Below are 26,838 nucleotides of genomic sequence, written 5' to 3'. Positions count from 1 at the left end.
ATTATTATGGTTCCTTGACTAACTGACCTTATTATCATTGTGAAATAACCATTATCCCCCATATTTCTTGCTTTGAAACCGATTTGTCTAATATTAATATAGATATAGCTACCCCAGCTTTCCTTTGATTAGTTATTAGAAAGGGTATTATCTTTTCCCATCCTTTTACTTTTAACCATTTGTGTCTTTATATTTAAAGTGTGTTTCAAAAAAAATTAAAGTGTGTTTCTTACAGGTACACGCAGTTGGGTCTTGCTTTTTAAAATTTTTGTTTATTTTTTTATATACATAGATTTTTATTTTATTTTTATTTTTTAGAGAGAGAGAGCATGAGCTGGGGAGAGAAAGAGAGAGAGATAAAGAGAGAGAATCTTAAGCAGGCTGCATGCTCAGTGCAGAGTCTGACCCAGGGCTTGATCCCATGACCCTGGGAATCATGACCTGAGCTGAAATCAAGAGTCAGACGCTCAACCAACTGAGCCATACAGGCATCCTGGGTACTGCTATTTTAAATCAAATCTGACAATCTCTGCTTTTCAATGGGAATGTTTATACCATTTACATTTAATGTGATTACTAAATGTGATTACTAATTACATTTAATGTGATTATTGATATGGTGTGGTTATTGATAGGCCATTATTTTTTTCTCTTTATGAAAAAGTATCAAATTTATTTCAATATCTAGTTTTATTTTTAAATTAAAGCTGTTGGACAATTTTTTTGTAACTTATAATTCATTATCAGAGGTGAGGAAAATGTGAATAAGCTATTATATACTGACAGCAAATAAAATTCTTAGACTATGCACTTATAAAAGCCATGTGTAATAGTAAAAGTTCCAGTTATACTAGTTACCTGAAGGAAATATTCTTTAGCTCTTTATTGCTAATTTTAACACATTCTCATTTTGACGTAATTTACCTTTTTCACCCAATTACTAGTATGATGAACAAAGTTTTTCCAAATGTTAAACCTTTCTTTACCACTTAAGAAATATGACTTATTACTTTTTAAGACTTCCATACAAGAAATTTGAAATTTTAATTTTTACCATGAATCTATTGGATCAAAAAGTATAGAACATCACTACTAAATAAGGTAAGACAAAGAATAGAAAAAACACAAACGTGGCATTTATTTAATCAGCAAATTATCTGATAAGACATTTTAACTACTTCACATTTCTACTTAGCACAAGAAAGAATAAACTGGTTCCAAGGTACCACAAGGTTTGGCATTTTTACTGCAAGCGTTTAAGTCATAGTGTTATTCTACTCAACAAGACATCTCTAAGAAAATGGCAGTGTTCATAAGTACAAACATGGTTATATCTGGTAGGTGGTTTTCTTCATAGTCAATATGAGAATTCTTTATAAAATTAGATTTTAAGAAATGCAGAATATCTGATAATTATCTCTAAGGCTAAAATGAGAAAAATGCAGAACACAGAAATAGTCATTGGTTAATATTTGGCTTTGAAAAAGCCAGAAATGATTCTATTCCAAGAAATAAGCGATAATGATAAAGGATATAATAATTAATATACTATGTGTCTTAAAAGGCTTAAAAGCCAAAGCACACTTTCTACATCAGGATAATTCTGATTTTTAAGTTCTTAATTTCCTTCGTCCACAACAGGACCCTGTTCTAAGCCATTATTTGAATAGAGTTCATAATGTAGGGTCATTTTCCACAGGATGCTTTCATTACAGTACATAAACTGCAAAATGGCAAATGACTAAGTTATAAAGAATTTATAGCATAATAAATGCCAATTTACAATAACCACCAACAGACTTCTACACCAAAGCCTAAAAGTTGCTGCAGTAGAAGTCATAACTAACATGATTCTTCCATGTCCTCAGACTTTACTACAAACTACTGTCATGAAAAACAGAAAAGAAACCTTAGTGGGTCCTTCCAAAACTGCATAATTTTCCAAATGATTTACCTCTGGTTGTACAGCCTGTTCATTCCTTAAGTGCTTATTCAGTTATTTAGCTTTTGCAATATTTTCTTGACATTTTTGTTTCTTCTTTTGGTCCTTTTCCCTGGCCTCAATCATCTTGACCAATTTCCGGGACACTATGGCATTTACTAGAAACAACGGTGTAACGGCCAAAATAACTGTTGTAAGGAAGCCATACGGGTCCTTTGCAGCCCAATCCACAACATACTCAGCCCAGGCCTTTATATCAACCATCTTCATAGTTTTTGTTTAAGTTTATTTCTTTATGTTGAGAGAGAGAGAATGCGCACAAGCAGGGGAGGAGCAGGGAGAGAGGGAGAGAGAATCTCAAGCAGCTTCCATGCTTAGATTTCCAACCCATGAACCTTGAGATCATGACCTGAGCTGAAATCAAAAGTCAGATATTTAACCTACTGAGACACCCAGGTGCCCCAACCATCTTTGTAAAGGTCTTGTGCTTGAGTAGTGATCTCCAACTTTGAGATTAGTGAGCTGATTTCAATTTCAGATGACCCTTGCTTGTCTTCTTTAGCTCTACCATACACTTGTGAGACAAGGTTTAAGTTCTGTATCTTCTTCCTTCTGTAAAGGGCCCACCAGCCTTAATTTCCAAATGCACGCAGCTCCAAATGGTATTTCACCACCATCAGCATGTCTCCTCCATCCTTGTTTTTCCTCTTGCTCATTCATCCTTCCTACCGGCCCCACCAGCCTCGGGGCCAAGTTCACCTGCCCCCCAGCCTCCACCACACCTTGGTCCACCCACACCATGGCTGCCTCTTCAGGGGACAGGGCAAAACCACCGTGGTGGCTGCCACCAGCCTCCCCTACATCACAGCCAGGACCATGGGCTCGGAACCCTCAGTAGGCCATTACTGATGGCCTATCATCTTGCTATTTATTTTCTATTTGTCCCATCTGTTCTTTTTTCCTCACTTCCTCTTTTTCTGGCTTTTTTTAAAGAATACTTATGAATCCATCATAAATCTCTACTGGCTTAACTCTTTTATTTTTTAAGTTTATTAATTTTGAGATCGAGCGCACATGCACGTGAATGGGGGAGGGGTAGAGAGAGAGGGAGAGAGAATCCCCAGTAGGCTCTGGGCTGAGACTGGGGCTTGAGCTCACAAACCATGAGATCATGACATGAGCCAAAATCAAGAGTCAGAATGCTTAATGGACTGAGCCACCCAGGCGCCCCTCTGGTTTTTTTTTTTTTTTTTTTTTTTTTATTGAGGTAACATTCACATAAAATAAAATTAACCATTTTAACCATTGACCTGAGCCCAAATCAAGAGTCAGAATGCTTAACGGACTGAGCCACCCAGGCATCCCTCTTTTTTTTTTTTTATTGAGGTAACATTCACATAAAATAAAATTAACCATTTTAACCATTTTTTTTTAAATTTTATTTTTAAGTAATCTCTACACCCAACATGGGGCTCAAACTCACAACCCCAAGATAAAGAGTTGCATGCTCTACCAACTGAGCCAGTCAGGTGCCCCACCATTTTAAAATGTACAATTCAGTGGCTTTTAGTACATTCTCCATGTTGTGAAACCATCGTCACTAATTGCAGAATGTTTTCATTACCCCCCCAAAAGAAACCCCATAGCCATTAAGCAGGCACTCCCTATTCTCCCTTCCCCAGTCTCTGGCACCACTGATCTGCTTTGTCTCTATGAATTTGCCTATTCCGGACTGAATTTCATATATATGAAATCATACATGGCCTTTTTTGCCTGGCTTCTTTCACTCTGCATGTTTGCAAAATGCATCCATGTTGTAGCATGTATGAGTAATTCATTTCTTTTTATGGTTAAATAATATTCCATTGTATGGATGTACCATTTTGTTTATCTGTTCATCAGCTGATGGACATTTGAGTGTTGTTTTGTTTTCAGAGTTGCTTGAAGTTTATATATCTTTAAATTATCAGTGTACCTTCAAGTAATAAACCACTTCTAATATACAAAATCTTACAATAGTATGCTTTCCTTTCTCCCCTCTTGGCCTTTTTGCCAATATTGTCATGAATTTTACTTTTACATATGTTACAAACCCCATTAACACAATCTTTACTCCTTTGTGTAGATACAGATTTCCATCTGGTATAATTTTCCTAATGCCCAAAGGATGTCCTTTAACATTTTGTATAGGAGGTCTCCTCGTGATGAATTTTGTTCCCAGCCTTTGTAGGTCTGAAAACATCTTTTTTTTTTTTTAATTATTTATTTTTGAGAGAGACAGAGCAGGAGCAGGTGAGGGGCAGAGAAAGTGGGAGGCACAGTATTTGAAGTAGGCTCCAGGCTCTGAGTGGTCAGTGCAGAGCCAGATGCAGGCCTCAAACTCACAAGCTGTGAGATCATGACCTGAGCCAAAACCAGGAGTTGGACGCTTAACCAACTGAGCCACCCAGGTGCCTCTAATTTTGTTTAAACATTTTTTTCAATACTTTTAAGTTTGTTTTTATGATCCTTTGACTCTTGGGGCCTTACTAATCCTAGAGACTGCCCTCCCAGAGTCGGTTAGGTCCTAGACAGTAAACAATTTACCTGCAGAGCATGCCTTTCGTATACAAATTTACTAATCAACTCCAAACACCTTTTACCTAATTATCACACACCAAACCAGTATTTCCTGTCCTAAATCACACCAGGGCCAGGTTATGGACAACTAGAGACCGTTCCTATAGCCAAGAACCCTCTGACTTTATTTGAATTAACAGATTCTAAGCTTACTCAAACTTGTCTACCTTGCCTTGCCCCATGGAAACCACAATAAATGGTCTGAGGCATGCTCTCCCCTCACTCCTACTGCCCCTCTGACCCACCCTGAGGTTTCTTCATGTGATCCTGAATGGCATGGCACTCTCCCTTCTCTTGGGAATTGTAATCAACTTCTTTGAAGACAGTTATCTCCATGTCTGTCACTTTACTGTACCTGATTAAAACAAAATCCTTGGTATATTTTCAAACAATGGTCTACCCAATATTCTGTGAATTTTTTATCTGGTCGATGGGAACAGGAACAATTCTCAGCCTTGTGTAATGCCTGGCACTGTTATAATCCTTTTTGATGGTTCTTTCCCTGGCCTTGGTTACTTTCCTCCTATTCTCATGCTGATCAGTATTCTGAGTACTCTAAAGAGCCCTTCTACAGATCTCCTGGGTTCTCTGTACAGCTTTCTTCTCTCTGGTGTTCTGTCTCATGAACATGAGTTGCCTCAACCTCTCTGAACTCTTAGCTCAGATTCCTCAACCCAGGTAGCAGGGTCCACTTCAGTTCCCCTTCCCTATTCCAGTGCCCAGAAACTCCCACAAGGCTGTAAGCCCATCTTTTTTTCCTCTCTTAGGGATTGCTTTCCTTTGGTATTTGAGTTTTGTTTAATTTTCAGGCATAAGACTAAATCCAGGTACTAACCTCCATTTGGCCAGAGACAGAAAAAAAAATTACTGCATGTTTATTTATTTTTTTAAGCTTATGGAATACCCAGCAGGTGAACGCAGAAGCTGAGATAGTATCAATGCACCAACTGAATCTTAAACCCTCCCCCTCGCACAGATAACAAACCAGAGGCTTGGAGAGAAGTGGTAGTGGAGGTAGTCAGAACCAGAATCCATTCCTTAAATCTTGATCTAGTTTTCTGACATCATTTTTTGTTCTGCATCTTCTTTCTCTTGCCAAGTTTCCCCTTTTAGAGTAACATATTTTCAAAAAAAAAAAAAAAATACATGTTTTTTAAGAGAGAATGTGCTTAAATATCCAGACATCACACAATCTTGAGACTGTCCCTCCCCAAGCTTGGCAAAAAGTTGGAAGTTTTTTCTCTAGAGGGTGTAAATTTCTGGACTAGGAAGCCTGTCCAGAGATCTGGAAGACAATAGTCTTGACCTGGATGCCAATTCTGGGCATATAGAATGCGGAAGCTCCCCAGCCCTCTTCCTTCACTGAACTCCCACAAGGTCAGCAGTTCAAGGTAAAGCCTCCTGACAAGAGACTGGAAGTTTCCTCCGGGGAACCTGACCAGAGCCCAAGAGGAAAGTCCTAAAGATGGACACTGGCTGGGGATTTACCAAAAATTCCATCAGCTCACCTTACAAGCACATCTTCTTACTATCCCACCTGTAAATATAAGCAGACTACCAATGATTGCCAGGAAGCTAATGAAAGTCTGTAACACGAAAGACTAAAAGCAAAACAAAAAGAGGACAAGAAGTTTTAAAAAGGGGGCACCTGGGTGGTTCAGTGAGTTGAGCGTCTTGACTTCAGCTCAGGTCATGATCTTGCAGTTCGTGGATTTGAGCCCCACATCTGAACCCACATCGGGCTTGCTGCTGTCATCCTATCAGCGCAGAGCCTGCTTCAGATCCTCTGTGCCCCTCTCTCTGCCACTCCCCTGCTTGCTCTATTTCTCAAAAAATAAAACATTTTAAAATAAAAGGGGGAAGAAAACATCATGCAGGGCGATGAAAGCTTCAACAAAGTATATTAAAGTCCTTAGAGATAAGATACTGCAACCATGGAATGTGGTCTTAATTAAAAAAAAAAAAAAAAAAAAAAAAGGAACAGAGAATCAACTTGGAAATCTTCCATTAGGGAGATCAAAAGACAAGAAAATGGGGGTGGTAAGGACAGAAAAAATAAGAAAAACAGAGATAGGTCCAGATCCAATACCTGAAGAACAGGAATTCCAGAAAGAAAAACCAGAAGAATAAGGAAAGGAAATCATTAACAAGTAATTCAAGAAAGTTTCCCAGTAATGCCAGGAGTGAAGGTTAAGAGTCCATTCTGAAAGGCTCAACAACAGCCTGGCAAGTGCATGAAAACAGACCTCTGCCAAGGCCTGTCACTGAAATTTCAGAACCCTGGCGACAAAATGGAGAAGGAGTCATATACAAAGACTCTCAGAACTCAGAATGGCTTCAGATTCTTCTAACAGCAACACTAGGTGAAAAGTAATAATGCCTTCAAAATTCTAAAGGAAAATATATTCCAAACTAGAACTTCACACCTGATCAAGTATGAGAACGAGACATTTTCAGGCATGCAATTCTTTCAAACTACTTCCCATGCACCCCTTTTACTGCAAGCACTCTATCAAAATGGGGTATTAAACCAAGGGGAAGAGGTTACACAGAAAACGGGATTCAGCAGGAGAGAGCTCACAATGACAGCAATATATTAGGCACAAGGGAGAACCAGTTCAGATTGGACCAGGTCAAGAAATTGATAAAATAGACGATGTGTTATGCCCTTAGAAAACTCTGGGGTTGAATTAGTGACAAGTGGACAGAAAACTAAGCTAATAACTAATAAAAATCCAAGAGGATTATTAATTCTAGGGAAAAGAAAGTTCTGCAGGAAGGTAACCTAGTTCACTATGTAGCTCAGCTGTGATTTAAATACCCAGTCGCGGGGCGCCTGGGTGACTCAGTCGGTTAAGCGTCCGACTTTGACTCAGGTCACGATCTCGCGGTCCGTGAGTTTGAGCCCCGTGTTGGGCTCTGGGCTGATGGCTCGGAGCCTGGAGCCTGCTTCTGATTCTGTGTCTCCCTCTCTCTCTGCCCCTCCCCCATTCATGCTCTGTCTCTCTGTCTCAAAAATAAATAAAACGTTAAAAAAAAAATTTAAATACCCAGTCGTAATGCAAGTAATTAATATGATTGAACTAGAATTCTATCAGGGAGATGGATGATGGGGAGTACATGCATGGCGGGCAAGAGGGAGAAAGAAGTCAAAAGATAATGCCTAAAATGGAAACATCAGTAAATAGCCAAGCACATGTTTATATTTGAGATATGGAGGCAAATACAAACTTATCAGCCAACAGCTGAAGGAGATACTGTGAAGCAGGGAAAATGAGGAAGAGCAGATAGGATAAGAGGGCTGCTGTTTTTCATAATAAACCTCACAAAACTTTTTGCTCTTTCAATGCAAAACAATTGATATTCTTCCTAAAATGCAGGAATACAAAGCTGTTTTACAAACATATTTTGTTAACGTATTTTTTTCAGATTTATTGTGAAAACAAAACCACAGGGGAACCTGGGTAGCTCAGTTGGGTTGTCTGACTAGATTTTGGCTCAGGTCATGGTCTTGCAGTTCGTGGGTTTAAGCCCCGCATGGCGCTCCATGCTGACAGTACAAAGCCTGCTTGGGATGCTCACTCTCTCTCAAAAAAAAAAAAAAAAAAAAAAAAAAAAAAAAAAAAGCCACAAATGGAACTGCCTTACTTTTTCAGGATCTAGACAGAATTTCAGCTAGTTTTTACTATGTAGAATCATGCAACACTGGTATTCCTCCACGGTTTCCAATGTAAACCACATCCACTCAGCTTTTCAGATCCAGGATGCAATTCATTAGTGTTAATTAATTAAGTATAATGTGTTACTAAAGTCTTCCTATAAAAGTATAATTTAAGTAGTGACCGTACTGACCTATTCCAGTCGAGGGTATCAAAATGTGGTCTCAGATCTACTGAAACATATTTACCTGGCAAGGGCATTGCTTAATATGCAGATTCCTGGACCCTATTCCAGACTAATTCGCCAGCAATCTCTAAGTGTGGGGCCTTGGAATCTTCCTAACAAGATCCCTAAACTGATAATGAAATCTACAGCTCTTACTCACTATATTAATAATTCAATAGGGTCATTAATAATAAGCCAATAAATCAATGCCTGCAAACCAAGGTCACGAGCAGGGAAGAGGGAATTTATACAGGGTAGTAGATATCACAATGTCTAGAATTCCACTTACAAACACTTCAGAGAAATTCTGCTCTATCCACATGCAACTCCACATACGAGTTTCTTTCCTTACCAGAAACGACACATTAACTTTTGGTCAAATCTAAAACAAATGAACTCTAAACTCTATTCACATTAAGTTCATTTGAAATGGCCCCCAGTCTAGGAGCCCCTCTGCTGAGGCAGCACAGCCTACAGGGCCACCAGCACACTTCATCCAAATGTGTCACAAGAGCTGGGGGTGCTGAAGCAAGAGGCACAGGGGCTGCTCTGGGGGATGGGTTTCTGAAACCTTATTTATGCACCTGCAGTATCTAACCAACAATCTGAATCTTGTTCCTTAGGAGTTCTTTTATTACAGGAATAACATAAGGTCTGTTACATCATGGTAGTGCCACAATTATAAGACAAGGCTTGTTAGAAAATCCCTACTTGAGGGGTGCCTGGGTGACTCGGTTAAGCAACCGACTCTTGATTTCAACTCGCGTTGTGATCTCACGATTCATGGGATTGAGCCTCCCATCAGGCTCTGTGCTGACAGTGTGAAGCCTGCTTGGGATTCTCCCTCTCTGCTCCTCCCTCGCTCTCTCTCTCACAAACTTTAAAAAAAAAGAAGAAAAAGGAAATCCTTACTTGATGCCTGGTCAACAGATGTGCTGGATTTTCTTCTTCCTCTTTTATTACTCAAACGATGTGTCCCATGAGCAATGTGCACTGCAAGGGCAATCAGTCCCTTTTCCTCTTAGTAGCTTTTGCTGAAGCTCATCCTATACTGAACCCCTGACAAGACCTCTTTTCAGCATTTGACTTCCAATTTCTATGTTTTTGTCAGTTATTTGCTTTGCATACCTTGTCCTTTCTACCTCTGCTACATTAAAAACTATGGCTGTGCTAATGCATGCTAAGGTGCTCTGATAAATGCATAAGAATCTGTCCCCGCAAATCACCACAAAACTGGTTATGAAGCCAGTGTAGTAGTCATCAATGTTGGCCACTAGGACTCCCTGAATTATCTTTTAAGTTGAGATTACATTTGCCAAATGCTGAACCACTAGGGTTTCCAGCCTACAAAGATCAGAATGGTGGACTTTTTCTTTGCCCAGGACCACCCATGCTGTGTTGTTCAAGCTGAGCTGATGACATCTCCACAAAGGTTACCTGAACAAAGCACCGTACAAGTGCCTGTGTCTAAACACCAACAAGACCGTCTGTGTGTTCTTGGAGTTTTTCCATGGGTTTAACCGGCAACTGGCCTGGAACAGCAGCTTAAACTCTTATCAATAACTATGTGATTTCAAAGTACTAGCATTCTCCCAGGACACCTTCCAGGGTGTCAAAATTTAACTTGCTGCCAAAGCAAACAGAACACAAACTCCAAAATGAACACACAGTCCGTATTTTTTCAAAAAGAAAACAAAACAAACAATCACCACCATATTTATTTAGTTTAACATTTCCTCTGCTCTAAAGAGAAAGATGTCAAAAGAAAACCTAGAACATATACATAAGCATACACCCCCCTGAACCCAGACAACCTAAGGGAAAAAATAACGACAAAGTTCAGTTCAACAGATAAATTTATCTTCGCTTCTGGAAGATGTTTCCACGCCCCATTCCACGTCCTCTTCCTCTTGCAGCCACTGAAAGGTAGGAAAGAAAGGAAAAGGCCAGGTCAGTGAAGTCAGTGAGTGCTCATGCCACAGAACAGCCAGAGCCCTTCCTTGGACACTGGCACAGGAAAGGGTCTGGAAGGCCACCTAGTCCAACACCATGCCCACCACATGTCATTTCCCCATTGCCTGGGGACTGACACCTGGCATCAGAGCTGGAGGGGGCACCAAACTCCTGCCTTCCAATCCAGTCCTGCTCTCAACAAGAGGCCAGGAGTCAGTGTGTTGAAAGCTAAGGTGGTTTGGGAAGCAAGTGTGAGAACCAAAGAAAAGATGAATTCCCAGAGCTGGCCTAGGGTGAGGTAATAACACATGACAGATGAATTTAATTCACACTTAAAATTCTGAAACAAATGCTAAACATCTGTTAAATCTGGGTGGCAGGTTTCTTTTTTTTTGAGCTACCCTGAAATATAAAATGTTTCGTAATAGCAAAGCAAAACCACACCACACACGACGGACATAGACATAATAAGCTCCTGTTGTCTATGACCCCAAGAGTTCTAGGAGAGAACCAGTGGCTTTGAAGGACAAGTGAAAATATTCTGATGGCTGCTAATCGGAGTCTCACCCCTCTTCCCACTTATAGAGCCTGGAGCCGACCTGAAGAGGGAAGGAAGTCACCCAAGAACCCAGCGACAAGCTGATGGGACTACAGCAAGGGACTGGCAGCACAGATGACCCAGGCAGAGGCCAATGGGCCTGGGTAAACTCACTGCCACGTGCCTTCTAGTGCACAACTACTGGGCTGAACCTTTTGTTAGAGAAGGTGGTGTAGTTATACAGTGACAATGAGGGCAGCCCTCCCTGAGAAAGCAGAGAGAAAAGCAGTTCTAGTAAGAAAGCCAGTATTCCTGAAAACCATTCCTTCACCAGGACAAAGGTCCAGAGCTTCTGGTTCTACCTACCCACAAATGCCACTTATCTAGGAAGGGCAAGGAGATTCTCTGATCAGCTTTTTTGAAGGACATTTTAAAGGATTACTCTTACATCTTTAAACTCAAAAGCTACCTCATATATAAAATATGCAAAGCAACAAAAGCACTGATGGAGAATCCAGTGACTTTCCTGCACTATAAATCTTTCTACTGACATACATTTTCTAACGAATACACTTTCTTTCTAGATAATCATCATGGCAGAGCTTTTCATGGACCCAAACATAAAACCTCTGACTAGGCTGACCTAAAAGAAAGGCCAGACTAAGGAAGGTCACTGGGTCACTGGGGACATGCTGAAAGGAAGGATTTATTTTCAAATACAAGAATATTCGAAAACAGAAGTTCAGTCCCTTTAATAGGTAAAGATGGCTTAAAACTGCTTATTTCTTATATGAAAATGGATCCCTATCATCAGCATTCCCCCCCCATGCATACTGGGTGTCAACAAACACCCCCAGCTTCTCTGGGAACTATTGCCCCACTGCTTCAGGAGCCAGCTAATCCAAACTATAGTGCCCCTGCTCAGCAAACTAGGTTAAGAGCAAGCTTCCCCCAAACTCTTTGGACAGAATTTCTGGAAACAAAGGGCCTCCCAGAAATTCATTATAGGAGACTTATCTACTCTCTCATTTAAGATAGGAGTCCCCTTCCTTTTTCTAAGGAGGCACTTTGGATTTTGAATAAGCCTTAAGAATGTGATCAGGTGAGACAAGACAGAGAAGGCGAGATAAGGTCCCCAGATCTTCACAGGTGTGGGCCCCAAGCCTGCAGGGTGACAGATGTAGACATGGCTGAAGTCGAAGTCCACCCTATGCCCAGGCAATTAACAGGGCCCTTTCCTAAAAGATACATGACAAACACATACGTTAAAACCAGTGCATGAGGAGCACATACCTTGGGCCTTCAGAATAGCAGCTTTTCCCCGGCCAGCCCCTGAGCCTTGGTTTTTATTTTTCATGCTCTTTAACATGGGTGCATTTTTCAGCATGTCAGGCAAAATGAGAAAGCGGATCTTGCTGCCACGGATGTACACCTGCTCCAGCTGTGCCACTCGGCCGTCTCTGTATGTGACTGTGATGTTGGACATCTGGAAGGGAATCAGTAAGGGCCAACAGCATGAGCAGAGAACAAGGACACACAAAGAGGGGGAGCCTTGGGTGGTGGGAGGGCAAGTCCAGAAACGCACAAACTAACATCATGAAATGAAGGAGCCAGGCAAAGCCAGGGAAATAGGAGGACCTACGACGTGTGCGAGGGACTGTGCAAAGGACTTCACATATATGATCCTCATGGCACCTCCAGGATAGGTAGGAGTATTCCCAATTTTACAGATAAAAAAAACAAAAAAAACCCAAAAACACACACAAAACTAAAGCACTTGTCTAAAGTCCAATAGCCAGAATGAAAGGATCCAGACTCAAACCCAGTTGGCCTGACTCCAGAGCCCTAACTCTGCTATACTGCCTCCCCTGCCAGCATGTGAAGGGCTCTCAGTGGTAAAAAAACTATAATTTAAACAGCTCTGAACTGCCTGTCCAAACTGTGTCCTCTCTTGCATCTGTCCTGCACATAGATTGCAAAGGGACCATGAAGGTAATGAGTGTGCACCAGAGGCAGCTCTTACCCTCCCAGACTGCATATTCAAGAAGGCAAAATAGAGCCTCTTTAGCTTCAGTGACTAGGAATGGAGAAGTATAGGTGGTGATGCCTGTATGAAGGGTCCAGAATAATGGGGAAGGTGTGAGGCAAGAGCCTGCACTGAGAGACACAACACTTGGGCACCAACCCATAGGACACGAGAACTGGAGCAGAGCAAGGGGACAGGGGACAGAGTCATCACCATGGAGACTATGGGGGTCACTCAAGTTTGTGGAAAGAGGGAGGGTGGACAGGGTTAAGGCAGCACATTGGAAAGATCAATATGCCAACATGCATAAGCTATGGGATGGAGAGACAGGGACCCTAGAGGGGAAACCACATGGCAGACTGGCTTGGCATAGAAGGGTGCCACAAACCTGCCAGTGCCAACCTTAACAGATACGATGTTTCCCACAGAAAGTAGCTTATTTTGAATCTTTTGGATCGAAGAGTATTATAATTTATTCAGTATAGGTCAAAGCCCACAGTGTAAAGAGAGATGCTGTCTCCCAGATTTCTGACTGGTTTGTTGCCACCTTTACATTCCTTTTCAAGTGCTAACTGGCCACCCAGCCTCTGCCAAGAACATCCAGGGTGAAAAAAGAGTAACAACACTCTAGGGCCATCCTGCTAAATCTGTGCAGTGGAACAGTTTACAGAACTTCAACCCACTGCCCCTGTTCCATCCTCAGGGGTAACAGGTCTCAAGTTTCCCATAAATCTTCTTTTCCAGGCTCAACATCCCCAGTTTCTTAACAAATTCCCACACAGGTTCTAAATCCTTGCCATCCTGTTCTTGCCTTGAAGAATACCAATAACCTCTGATGTCACAAATGAACACCAGGGATGGTTAAACTACTTGAGAAACCTGGGTCTGACCCAGGCTCACAAATACCAGACACGCCCATGACTCTGGAGCAGACAGAATAAGACTGAGAACCTATATTTGAGAACTGGCCCTGCCGTTTGTTAAAAATGTTACTCTGGGTAAGTCTCCAGGTTCAGTTCCCTCATCCACAAAGGGAGGGAAATACAACATAACAAAGCCAACTTTTATGGAGCACTTATTAGTGTCCCAGGCAATTTCACATCATAACTCAAATAAATCACACAATTCTACAAGATGGATACCATCATCATCTCCACTAGAGAGATGAAGCAGTACAGCCACCAGAGGCAGGTCTGTCCCCAGAGGCCACACCTTTACCCACTCTATTCTCCTGCCTAAGGTCACACTGCCCCTGTGTGGCCTGGACAGGACCTGAATTCAGGTCTATCTAACTCTAAACTCACACTCTTCAACGATACATCAGATCACCACTTACTTCCTCCAATAATTAAGGAACAAGTCAAATGAGACAAATATGTCTAAATGATGTCCCTATTACCTAGTATATATTAGAAACTCAGTAAATAATGAATCTAAATGACAGTTAAGACATCTATTTTGGAGGCTGTGCTATTGCTAAGCTACTTCTCCAGCACATCCCAGTATATCTCACCCATTCCTTTGTCAAAACCTCCCCAACCCACTTTGAAAATCCCCGACAGAGGGTGTTCTGTAAGACCAACAAGACAAACTGTCCTGGCTGAAGCAGGAAAGGGTCCAGCATCAACTGACTCCTATGACAACCCTAATAACGACCAGGTTGGCTACTGCTCTCATGCACCCCCTGCAGCACCCACAAAGAAATGGCTGCACTGTTATAAAGCCCCACAGTCTCGCCCACCCACACAGCTTGTTAATAAGCCTGAGCTATGTTGGCATCACAAGCCAAAGGCAACAACTTGAGTGAACTAGGTTTCAGTGAAAGTCAGGCAGAAACACCTACCTTACTCAACTTTCCCAAAGAGCCACAATGAAACACAGGTAGCATAAACCAGGTGCCTAACTGAAATAACATCTTGGGAGAGAGATCTTAGTACAGTCAAAATTGTGGGATGGGGCGCCTGGGTGGCGCAGTCGGTTAAGCGTCCGACTTCAGCCAGGTCACGATCTCGCGGTCCGCGAGTTCGAGCCCCGCGTCGGGCTCTGGGCTGATGGCTCAGAGCCTGGAGCCTGTTTCCGATTCTGTGTCTCCCTCTCTCTCTGCCCCTCCCCCGTTCATGCTCTGTCTCTCTCTGTCCCAAAAATAAATAAACGTTGAAAAAAAAATTAAAAAAAAAAAAATTGTGGGAATTTCCTCACACATCCAGGTCCAAGAGGAAAGCAATGTTGGGGTACCTCGGGGTCATCGATCACAATATCCCTGTTGTGGGACACATAGCAAGCACTCAACAAGTGTCTGGTCCCCTCCTCCACTCTCCCCTCCCCTACCATTAATAGCAGAGCCTCCCTCTTTTGTTCTGATCCCTTCTACTCAACTTCCTGCCTGAAATCTGACACTCCTAGAGGCAACAGGCTCTAGCAGGTTTACTCTACACCTCATCTTCAGAAACTGTGGTTAAGACCAGAGATCTGGGGCTCAGAGGTACAGGTTTAGATCTGCTTCTTCCATGTTTGGTCACCCTGGGCATCTGGAAGCTTGTCCTCAGAGAAGTCTTGCGAAAGATCTATTGCACATAAAAACACTACCATAGCACCTGGTATAGAATAAATGAATGGAAGCTTCTGGTACTATTAAGCACACAGCCTTCTGGAGACAGGTCCGAGCTTGACAAGTTAAACTAAGACTTTTAAAATATTTAATAGTACCCAGATCTTGGTTTTTAAATTTTACTCCCAACCAAAAAGAAACCAAAGCTACCTGAAGAACTGGCTGATTAAGAGTTGGGATAGGGAAGTAAAAGATGAGCCTGTAACATACATCTTGTTCTGGAAGGTTAAGTACATGCTCTCCCAAAATGGCCAGGACACATTAAAAGGAGCCAGCTTCTGGACCAATTTGGGATAATTCAAGCAAAGCAATGACAGTAACAGATTATAATCCATTTAATGAAACAGAAACCCATAAACAGAAACTGATAATAAATGGATAAACGGGGGATAAGGAAAGGCTCTTCCATACAGTAGACTTAGTAAATAAAGAATGATGGAGTTAAAAACAAAAACCATTCTTTTGCAACCATCATAGTAAAAAGATTCAAGCATCTTCATTCAAGAATCCTCACTGAGTGCTAAATGGGGGGTGGTGGAGGTGGCAATGAGAAACCAAATACACACGATATTTATTTAAAGAATCTCCCCCACAAAATTCTCATTAGTTGCAAAATGAAAAAAGAATATACAGTGGAGAGACCACAAGACACCTCACCCAAATGATCAAGGTTAACATCACCAATAAAGGGCAAACAGGTTGTTTAGGCCTCCAAGTGACACCCTGAGAAGGAGAAATCACTTACACAGTAACAGCCAAAACAAACAAATAAAAAAAAAAAAACCCAAATGTAATCATGAGAAAACACCAGAGAAACTCCAATTAAAAGACATTCTAAAACAAGTAACTGGCCCTATTCTTCAAAAACATCAATGCTGTGTAAAGCAAAAGCAGAGGAACTGTCCCAGACAAAAGAAGCACAAAGCAAGCTGATAACTAAGCGCAGTATGTAATCCTGAACTTAACAGTACACAGAGGAAAATACTGTATGTACAGATTACATCTAGATAAATAGTTTTTCCTTCTAGTTAGACAACTAGGTATCTGAAGAAATTCCCAAACACACTGCATTCAGAAATTTCAAGAACTTCCTGATATTAACTCTAGGCAGCTGGCTAATGACAATCATGTGAGGGCTTCTTTCAGGTTATCATTTTTACACAAAGAACTCATGCACAGGCCATTATCCTACAGACCATTATGCCATAGCGTGGGGAGGGCGGGGGGGGGGGGGGGGGTTGAACAGTCCAGTCAGTGATGGGGTGGTCATGCCAAAGTCCCCAAAGCATTATTTCAGCTCCTGCAGTCTCTGAACTCTATCACCTTCTCTCACCAAGATTTCCAGGAATTATGTTACTTTAAGAACAGTGAAGAAGCTCCTGGGTGGCTCAGTTGGTTAAGCGACCAACTTTGGCTCAGGTCATAATCTCGCAGTCGGTGAATTCAAGCCCTGCATCGGGCTCTGTGCTGACAGCTGGAGTCTGGAGCCTGCTTCAGATTCTGTGTCTCCCTCTCTCTCTGCCCCTCCCCCACTCATGCTCGCTCGCTCTCTCTCTCTCTCTCTCTCTCTGTCAAAAATAAACATTAAAAAAAAAAAAAAGAACAGTGAAATTTTGGGTTTGACCGTTACCCTCCTATTTTTGGTTTTGGTCCTTTTATTTTATCAAGATATAATTTATATATAGCATTGCCAAAGTTTAAGATACACAGTACACTGATTTGATAACATTTATATTGCAGTATGCCTGCTATGGTAGCATTAACTAACATCTCTATCATGTCACATAATTATCATTTCTTCTACAGATGAAAACGAGTAAGATCTAGTACCTTAGCAAATTTAATGTTTATGATACAGTTTTGCTGCCTATAATCACTATACTGTATATCAGAATGCCAGGATTTATTTATCTACTAACTGCATACCCTCTTATTTTTATTTAATATTATTTTTTAATTTATTTACTGAGAAAGAGTGAGCAGGGGAGGGGTAGAGAAGACAGGAAGGGGGAGAGCACAGAGCCTGATGAGGGGTTCAAACTCATGAACCACAAGATCATGATCTGAGCCGAAATCAAGAGTCTGATGTTAAACTGACTGAGCCACCCAAGTGTCCCTACATTCTTCTTTTTAAATAATATTTACTGTGCTTCATGATCATAAACTTAACTCATACTTGTCATTTTTTTAAATGAAAAGAAATTTTTTTAAAAATTTTAATCCCATATAGGGCTGGTTCAGTTCGAAGAGCATGTGACTCTTGATCTGGGGGTCATAAATTCAAGCCCTTTATTGGTACAGAGATTACTAAAAAATAAATAAGAACTTTAAATAAAATTTTGTGTTTAGAGAGCGAGCAAGCACAACCAAGTGAGGCAGGGAGGGGCAGAGGGAGAGAATCTGAAGCAGCCCAGTGCAGTATGGACGTGGGCCTCAATCTCACAACCCTAAGATCATGACCTGAGCTAAAATCAAGAGGCGCTTAACTGAGCCACCCAAACACTCCAAACACCAAAAACATTTTTTTTTAACTTTCAAAAAAATTTTTACATTAGAGAGAGAGAACGTACACATGTGCACACAAACTGGGAAGAGGGGAAGTGGGAGAGAGAATCTTAAGCAGGCTCTGCTGGAGCCCAACATGGGACAGGGCTCCATTCCACGACCCTGAGATCATGACCTGAGCCGAAATTAAGAGTCAGATGCTCAACAGACTGAGCCGCTAAAAAAAATTTTTTAATCACATTTAATTCCCACCAAAAGAGAACTACTCACTTTGGTTTTCCTCAAAAACTTAATGCATTTTTATGTATCACTTATAATCTGGCTTTTATATTCATAAAACTGGGAACACATTGTGGAGATTTGTTTTCCCCGCTTATGTCAACAGCATTTTCCCATGATGTTAAATATTCTTCTATGTTCTTTGACTGGATGCATAATATTCTTTGTAACGTCCCCTAATTTGTTTACCATAAATTATTTAACTCATTAGAAATGTCTGTTGCTGGGGAGTCTGGGTGGCTCAGGTGGTTAAGCATGAACTTCAGCTCAGGTCATGATCTCATACTTCGTGGGTTCAAGCCCCACATGGGGCTCTGTGCTGACAGCTGAAAGCCTGGAACCTGCTTCGGATTCTGTGTCTCCCTCTCTCTCTGCCCCCCTCCCCAACTCGTGCTCTCTCTCTCAAAAATAAGTAACACATTAAAAAAAAAAAAAGGAAATGTCTGTTTTCAGGTTTCCATCATCAAAAACAGCACTGCAATATAAACCCCTGTCCACAATTTTTGACTCATTTTTAGAAGCAGAATTAAAGCACCAAAGGTGCTTATTGCTTCTATATTGACGTATGTTAAACATTTAACATATCTATACTTCTACTGGCAAACTAGTAAGGAACCCTTGGTAGAATTATTCATTTTATTTTGCCATCTTTTAAGTTTAGAAATTCTTATTGTTCCCCAATTTGCGTGTCTGATAATAAGACCATTATTTTTAGATGTCAAATGTCCACTTCACATATTTTCTTCTGTTAATTAGCCATTTTTTGACTTGGGTCATCCACTTTTAATTGGAAAATTAACATTTCTACTGTAAAAGCTATTTGCATGTTTAAATATAAACTTTCATCATAAAAAAATTATGAGATGCACTAAATGTCTGAATACGGACTGTTGCCGAGCTGGGAGAACCTGTCTAGCATTCACTAAGACTCTACAAAAGAACCTCTAGGGACGCCTCACACTGGATACCTAACAAAATCCAGCCATAAAACTTGCCCCCCAAAGGTTACATAAATATAGTCTATAAAATCAAAATGATGTGCTTATTTCAACTCATAATTCCTCACCTTAAACTCATTTTTTGTTTTTAATATTTTACCAAGTATCTAACTAGAAAGGTTATTTCTTAAGAAATATATATTTTTTTACTTTGAAGAAAAATCCCCTTGTTCCCTCCTTAACATTTAATAAAGACAGGATGCTTCAAAACCACGGTTAAGTACACATAACCAAAAACAGAAACTTTCCCATTTGGGGGCCTCTGGCATTAAATCACCAGGCTGAGCAAGAGACAGGATCAGGTCCCATCTCTGCTACAAACAAAAATCAGCTCAAGACTACATGGAGAGCCACAGAGGCCTTTCTCACCCCATACACACAGGGCCAATAGAAGATGCTCGCAGCAGCACGTGCAGGGCTCTGTCACCCATAATGATGCCACATTCTACAGCACTGGCTAGACGATCATGCCTGCCCTGCAGCTGTGGGGTACAGAAGAGAAGGACAAGGCTCCCAGCCTTTCCAGCCAAACCTCAGATGCCAAGAAGCATCTACACCCTCTGACCCTATGAGCACCATCTCAGGGAGCTCATCATAGGATTAACGCTTGCATACGTTACATTTTCAATGTCAAATAAGGGCTGTGGTAACAGGCTACATTAAAAATACCCAAGGAACCCAAAAAGAAGGTGTATTTTATTTTGTTTTGTTTTAATTTGTTTTAAATGCTTATTTATTTTTGAGAGAGAGAGAGACAGAGTGAGTGGAGGAGAGCAGAGAGAGGGAGACACAGAATCCAAAGCAGGCTCCAGGCTCCGAATCGTCAGTACAGAGCCCGACGTGGGGCTCGAACTCACGAGCCGTGAGATCATGACCTGAGCTGAAGTCGGACACTCAACTGACTGAGCCACCAAGGCGCCCCATTTTATTTTGTTTTTTATTTATTTATTTATTTATTTATTTATTTATTTATTTATTTATTTTTTTCAACGTTTATTTATTTTTGGGACAGAGAGAGACAGAGCATGAACGGGGGAGGGGCAGAGAGAGAGGGAGACACAGAATCGGAAACAGGCTCCAGGCTCTGAGCCATCAGCCCAGAGCCCGACGCGGGGCTCGAACTCCCGGACCGCGAGATCGTGACCTGGCTGAAGTTGGACGCTTAACCGACTGCGCCACCCAGGCGCCCCTATTTTTTAATGTTTATTTATTTTGAGAGAGAGAGAGAGAGAGAGAGAGAGAGAGAGAGAGAGAGAATCCCAAGCAGGCTCCGTGCTATCAGCACAGAGCCCAATACAGGGCTCTATCTCATGAACTGTAAGATCATGGCCTGAGCCGAAATCAAGAGTCAGATGCCTAATTGACTAAGCCACCCAGGCGCCCCAAGGTGTATTTTGTCTGGAGACGTTGTTGACAACATTATATAATGGTATAAGACCGTATCTCTTTCATTAAGGCCCAGGGGGAAAATGTCTCCCACATCCAAGCGCCAGGGAAAACCGCACAACTGGTATTTTATCTTAAGGACACCATGCATTTCAGAACTGCTGATTTCCCTCTGTCAGGACTCTTAAGTAGCTTAGAACAGAATGTACCTTTATTAAATGTACAGGGATTCATGTTTACATTTCTGGGTACTAACTGCCTGGCTGGCTTCATTTTACAGTCTACCCCAGGTTACCTGTACCTTGACCTATCTGTCCATTTTTACCTTACCATATAGTTTTTTTGTGAACCACCTCTAATTTTTTTTGAAAGCGAGTGAAAAATACATACTAGAAACCCAAGACACATCCCTAGGGGGAAAAAAGTCCATGCCAATTGTGGTTGTGGGGAGATTCTCTCATTTGGTTTCCAAATCTTTGTAGTGTGTGACCCACACTTTTACAATAAAAAATGCTATTAAAACCCAACATCAAATGGCAAACACTAAACTCCAGTTGCCCTCTAGCAAAGGGTAGCAAGTGCTAAGAGGATGCTCTCACCCTCAAAGGGCAGACTAACTGGGGCCAGGAAGGAAGGAAAGCAGCGGGTACTGCAGGAGCCACTGGCTTACACATCCCGGGAATGTGTGAATGAACTGTGCTATGTTTACTATGGTATATTTAGCTATGCCACAGCCTACTGGTTTTATTCAGTGAGCCAGGCTTAGGTAAACTCAGTGAAGCCTCGGCATCTGGGCACGGGTGGTGTTATGGGCTGAATCCTAGCCACCCCCGATTCATATGTTGAAGTCTTAACCCCCCAGGATCTTAGAATGTGACCATATTTAGAGACTGGATCCTTACAGAGGTAACTGGGCCCTAATTCAATGTGACTTGTGTCCTCATAAGATGCAACACAGGAAACAGACACAAAAGGAAAACCACGTGAAGATACATGAAGAAGAGAAGCATCTATAAGCCAAGGAGAGAGAGGCCTGGAACAGAGCCTTCCTTCATGGCCCTCAGAAGAACCAACCATGTGACATCATGGTCTCTAACTTCTAGCTTCCAGAACCCTGAGGGAATAAATGTGCTGGTTTAAGCCACCCAGTGTGAAACTTTGTTATGACAGCCCTAGCAGATTAACATAGGTGGGAAGCAAGTGGCTGGCTCCCACCATTTGACATGCATTCACTCATTTATTCTGCACTATAATGCTGGGGCTGAGGTGCTATTTTTATCCCTGATTTCGAAAGGAGGGAACAGAGGGTGAGAGGTGCACAGCTCGCCCCAAGTCACATAAGATAGCAAGCTGCAACCTGATTTGAGATCTATCACCTGGCTGTATGTTTTATATCACACTGTCCACATGTGAGAGATCACCAAGGTGATCTGGTCAGACATTCTCATGTTACAAATGGGAAGTCTGAGGCCCTGGAAGCTCAGGAGTTGTCCAAATAAGCAGCTGGATAAACACATTAAGATTCCCTACCCCCAGTCTTGCATTCTAACTCACCAAAATACAGTATCTTAAAATGGATGGGGATGGCTTAAACCAGAGGACTGGATCTATGACAGGGGTATCTCACAAAGACAAGGTAGGCAAGGCCCCACAGGACCTTTAGAGAGTCGACATCATCTACCCATATGGCATCAACACTGAAGAGAGAGGGGCGCCTGGGTGGCTCAGGTGGTTAAGTTAAGCATCCAACTCTTGATTTTGGCTCAGGTCATGATCTCATTGTTCATAAAATTGAACCCTGCATGGGCATGACAGCACGGAGCCTGCCTGGGATTCTCTCTCTGCCCCTCTCCTCCACCACTCTCTCCCTCAAAAAATAAACATTAAAACAAACAAAAACACTGAATAGAGAAACCTGCAATCACTAGGTGTCTATCTCCCTGAATACCAGGGAAATGGCCCCACTTGCTGGTCAAGGTGGCAGGAAGACGATGCTCAAAGCTACGATGAGATCACAAATAAATGAATGAACCCTGTGAAGCAATGACAGTTAGTACACCTGATCTGCAGTGTGACCTTGGGTAAGTCACTTTCTCTTTCCGACCTTCAGTTTTCTCACATCAAAAACATTAACAGGAACCATACGTGGATATGTATAATGTGCATGGCAAAGAACTAGCTGCTGCACACACACAACTCATTTGATTTCTAGAATGGCCCCAGGGTGTGTTATCCCTGTGGCAGTCTTCAGAATGCACTGCTCAGATCTCCCCTCAAGGGTTGTCAGGCTCTGAGGCATGGAGGGAGCTGAAAGCCTCCAGCTTCCACCTGTAGGATCAATCACAGCTTTCGCCCTGAAGTCAGTCTCCCCAGACTGCCAGCCAATGACTGGTCACGGTGGGCATCCTAGAGCCAGGCCGTTTCTGCCCCATGCTAGAATTCTTAGGCTTAGACTTCTTCTAATGAGCAAACTTTGTTGGCTGAGACTTCTTCAGAGATATGCTACCGTCTAAGCCTCTTCCCACTCAATCTTATCTTTTCCCTCTCCCTTTCCCCAGCACCAGACCAGTATAGATTGAAAGCTCTCCTGCCTACTCCTACTCCCTCTCCTTTATCCTTCATTGTCATTTCCCCCAATAAATCTCTCACACAACTAATTCTGTCTTGGTATCTATGTCCCATTTCACAGATGAGGAAACTAAGGCAATTAGCATGATTAAAGTCAGATAATTAGGATCCAACCCTACACCTCTGATTCCAAAACCAAAGTTCTGAACTGATGGTTTAAAGAATGAAGAAGAGGGGCGCCTGGGTGGCGCAGTCGGTTAAGCGTCCGACTTCAGCCAGGTCACGATCTCGCGGTCCATGAGTTCGAGCCCCGCGTCGGGCTCTGGGCTGATGGCTCGGAGCCTGGAGCCTGTTTCCGATTCTGTGTCTCCCTCTCTCTCTGCCCCTCCCCCGTTCATGCTCTGTCTCTCTCTCTGTCCCAAAAATAAATAAACGTTGAAAAAAAAAAAAAAAATTTAAAAAAAAAAAAAAAAAAGAATGAAGAAGAAAGTGTGCTGATATACCTCGCAAAAGTAATGCTATAGAAATTCATGTGATTATTAGCAAAATGCAAAGTGGTGCCACGGGAAGGGCACGGTATCAGGAAGCTGCTCCAACATTTATTAGCAGAAGGTCATTCAATAGATGAGTCTTTTAATATTATCCTATTTTATGGATGACAAAACTATCACTGAACCTGCTTACCTCACAAGATAGTTGCTATAATCAAATGAGACTCATCCTCCAAGAAAGAGTGGAAGCTTCTGCTAACTGCAAAGCATTATGCAAGCATGTAGGGGCAAAAGGAAAATGGCCCTGAATCTGATGAATTCTACCAAAGGGAGTAGTGCCACTTCTCTTAAACAAGTCCTCAAAATATGGGAAATGATTATAGGATGGAGAAAACAAAGGGCAAAGTTAAATATTCCAAATGGCTCTTATTTATGCTCACATCACCACACCTAGAACAGTGCCTGGCACACACCAGGCACTCCATAAATAACTGTTCGACAAGAAGGACTTCAAAAAGACCTCCAACCACTATCTTTCTGTGCTCCAATAGAGAGGCCCAAGCTTCCCCCATAACCTCATGTGGAAAGCAGGATACCTGGCAGTTCATGTTGTCCTCCGCCTCAATGAGCTTCCCACGATACACCTCGCCGGTGTTTGTCTCACATGTCACGATGTGACCCTCAGCCTCGTGTAGGACTTTAATCGGCACACCAATAGACATCTTGGCAGGAAAAGAGTTCTACAGTGAGAGAGACACCAGTTAGTTCATCTTTCAGAGCCTGAGAAGTCATGTGGCACATATCATGCCTCCCTTAAGGCCTGACACTCCATCAAACTTAGTAAGAATGCCAAAGCTGCCATTTTGTACAGAAAAAATGCTTAACTCCTAGCTTGAAGAACTTATGTGGGATGGGGAAGGATGGGGGGCTGGAGAGAGGGAAGGCTAATGGGATGAGAAGAAAGTACCTTCCATCTCCCTCCATGCTACCATATGCCCCTTTATCTTCATCAGATAATCAGTAACCAATACTGTGTGGGTACACAGTACATCAGGGAGCTGAGATGTAAATGCTATACAATGTTTTTGGCAACCCAGAGATGTGGATGACACCACTTTGAGAACCCATGATGTAGACCTAGCCAGTACAGTAGCCACGGTCCACATGTAGCTATTTAAACTAAACTTAAAGTGAAATAAAATGAAAACGAAACATTTACTCCCTCAGTCACATTAGCCACATTTCAAGTGGTCAATGGTCACATGCGGCTAGTGCTTACAGTACTGGGCAGTGCAGTAAAGATAAAAGGACCCAGGCAAATCTAGAAGGGGCTGTGCATTTAATTCAACCCATTAAGTACTCTTTGACCCTCCACTTACGTCATCAAGGTTAAAAGCAAAAGTGTTCACAAAGAGACAACAGCCATAAGCAGGAAATGCTTGGAGGAGAAACATAATCAGGGCAATCACCTGACTTGATACAACTCAGAGACAAGCAGACTTCGTATTCCCAGATGAGCAAGTACCGAAGGTTAAAATACATCATGTGTGTTCAAGAGAGGAAAGGGAACATGAGGGTAGGAAAGACAGTCACCCTTGGTGAGGAGCCTCAGGAGTCTGATTTTATGCTGAAACAGTGGGGAACTACTGCAGGATTATAGGTAAGGAATGACCCAATATAAAGGCAGAAGCACTTACAAAATGGATCAAACACAGCCTTTTTTCAAACACAGTTTAGGAGCAAGGAAACTTGATAAAACTTCTGTAACAATATGGAAAATATTGAGAGGATAAGTGCCTGAAAAGGGGATGGAGGCAGAGATGCAAACAACTTTGAAAAATATTACCCAGATGGGACTTGGGCGAAGGAAGTCTGCCAGAAATGATTCCAACACTACTGCTTGTATGTTCGGGAAAAAACATGGCCTGGAGAAGTACAGAACTCGAAGGGCATGTACTTTGGGGAAAAGCGAACGAACTTCCAGGCGCTAGCGAGGCAACGCTGATGTTTGAGTGACCCGGGCTTCCCGCTCTTCTCTCTACCCGAGCCTCCCAGAGCTCCTCGGCGGCGCGTGCTTCTCCAGCCCCAGAACCCTCACAAGTGCTTCGGTCTACCCTCGCCTGCCCCAAGCCTCACCTCACCGGCTCCGGCCTACTCTTCCTTTCCCGTGCGGCAGCAACTCGAGCAACTGCGAAGGTGGAAGCCAAGGAATGGCGGGTCCCGCGCTCCCAGAATACCACGCGTTCCCAAAATGCTGCGCGCAGAGCCCGCCCCCTTCCTTTTCGTAGTGGTAAGCGCGGTCCTGCCTCTGCTTCCTCCTCACCCTACCGACCGGGAAACGTGGACTCTGGTACGATAGTTCCGGCCCCGGAAGAGAGGGCTGGTGACGGCGCCCAGGTGTCGCCGGAAACACTGATCCTGGGGCGGCAAGGGGGGGTGGGGAACTCGCGTTTCCAAACACCTCACACCAGGGACAGGATGGACTGTGAGACGGGGATCCGGGACCTGGGCTCTCGGATCGGGGACAACAGGTGGAGGGGCCGAGGGCCAGGACCTCCCCTCACAATTTAACCTTTGGAACCGGCACTGCCAGGTAAGGGGAGCCCTCAGTAAGGCGAGGTATCTCACCGTACGAGTAGAGAAACAGGTATAGAGAGTAGAGCTGGGGCCGACCCAGAGCCGGCCCTCAGCGAGTCGCAGTAGTGTTAGGTCTTCTTGAACCCCGCGGTGTACGGGTAAGACCTGGCCTTAGGCTAGCAAAGAAACTGCCGCTGAGAAGAGACGGAGTTTGCGAAGATGAAGAGTCTCTGGGGAACCAAGGCTCGTGGAAAGATAGGGCTTCGGGGCCGTGCTCAAGAAAAAGGGCGGAGCTTCCGGGGAACGGAGGCAGGGAAGGGCCTGCGCGCCTGTGCATGGTGGAGGGGAAAGGGGCGGGGTCACAGGGAGCTGACGTTGCCATTAGCCAGGACCCGCTTAGATCCTGAGGCCGGGGGCCTCTAGGAATAGAAGTCGGGGGAGGGGAAAAGAAGGGGAGGGGCCT

At 42.8% G+C, this 26,838-nt stretch overlaps 2 protein-coding genes across 2 annotated transcripts; both read right to left on the bottom strand.

The window, feature by feature from the left end:
- Positions 1–1,114: 1,114 nt before the first annotated feature.
- On the bottom strand, positions 1,115–2,283 carry LOC115498688 (small integral membrane protein 15-like). The gene has a single exon (XM_030292275.1). The coding sequence runs from the start codon at positions 2,210–2,212 to the stop codon at positions 1,997–1,999; it is 216 nt and encodes a 71-aa protein (XP_030148135.1). The 5' UTR covers positions 2,213–2,283; the 3' UTR covers positions 1,115–1,996.
- A 7,837-nt stretch (positions 2,284–10,120) lies between these two features.
- Positions 10,121–26,046, bottom strand: SNRPD3 (small nuclear ribonucleoprotein D3 polypeptide). Its single transcript, XM_030336189.1, has 4 exons — positions 25,935–26,046; positions 24,395–24,538; positions 12,231–12,423; positions 10,121–10,365 (listed from the first exon to the last, which is right to left on the bottom strand). Exons 2-4 carry the CDS (start codon positions 24,518–24,520, stop codon positions 10,304–10,306), a joined length of 381 nt encoding a protein of 126 aa, XP_030192049.1. The 5' UTR covers positions 24,521–24,538; positions 25,935–26,046; the 3' UTR covers positions 10,121–10,303.
- Between the last annotated feature and the right edge of the window lie 792 nt (positions 26,047–26,838).

This window comes from Lynx canadensis, chromosome D3 (assembly GCF_007474595.2).
Source record: "Lynx canadensis isolate LIC74 chromosome D3, mLynCan4.pri.v2, whole genome shotgun sequence".
NCBI classification, from domain to species: domain Eukaryota; kingdom Metazoa; phylum Chordata; class Mammalia; order Carnivora; family Felidae; genus Lynx; species Lynx canadensis.
The sequence above is the reverse complement of the archived record's forward strand: the minus strand, read 5'-3'. Positions and strand labels throughout refer to the sequence as shown.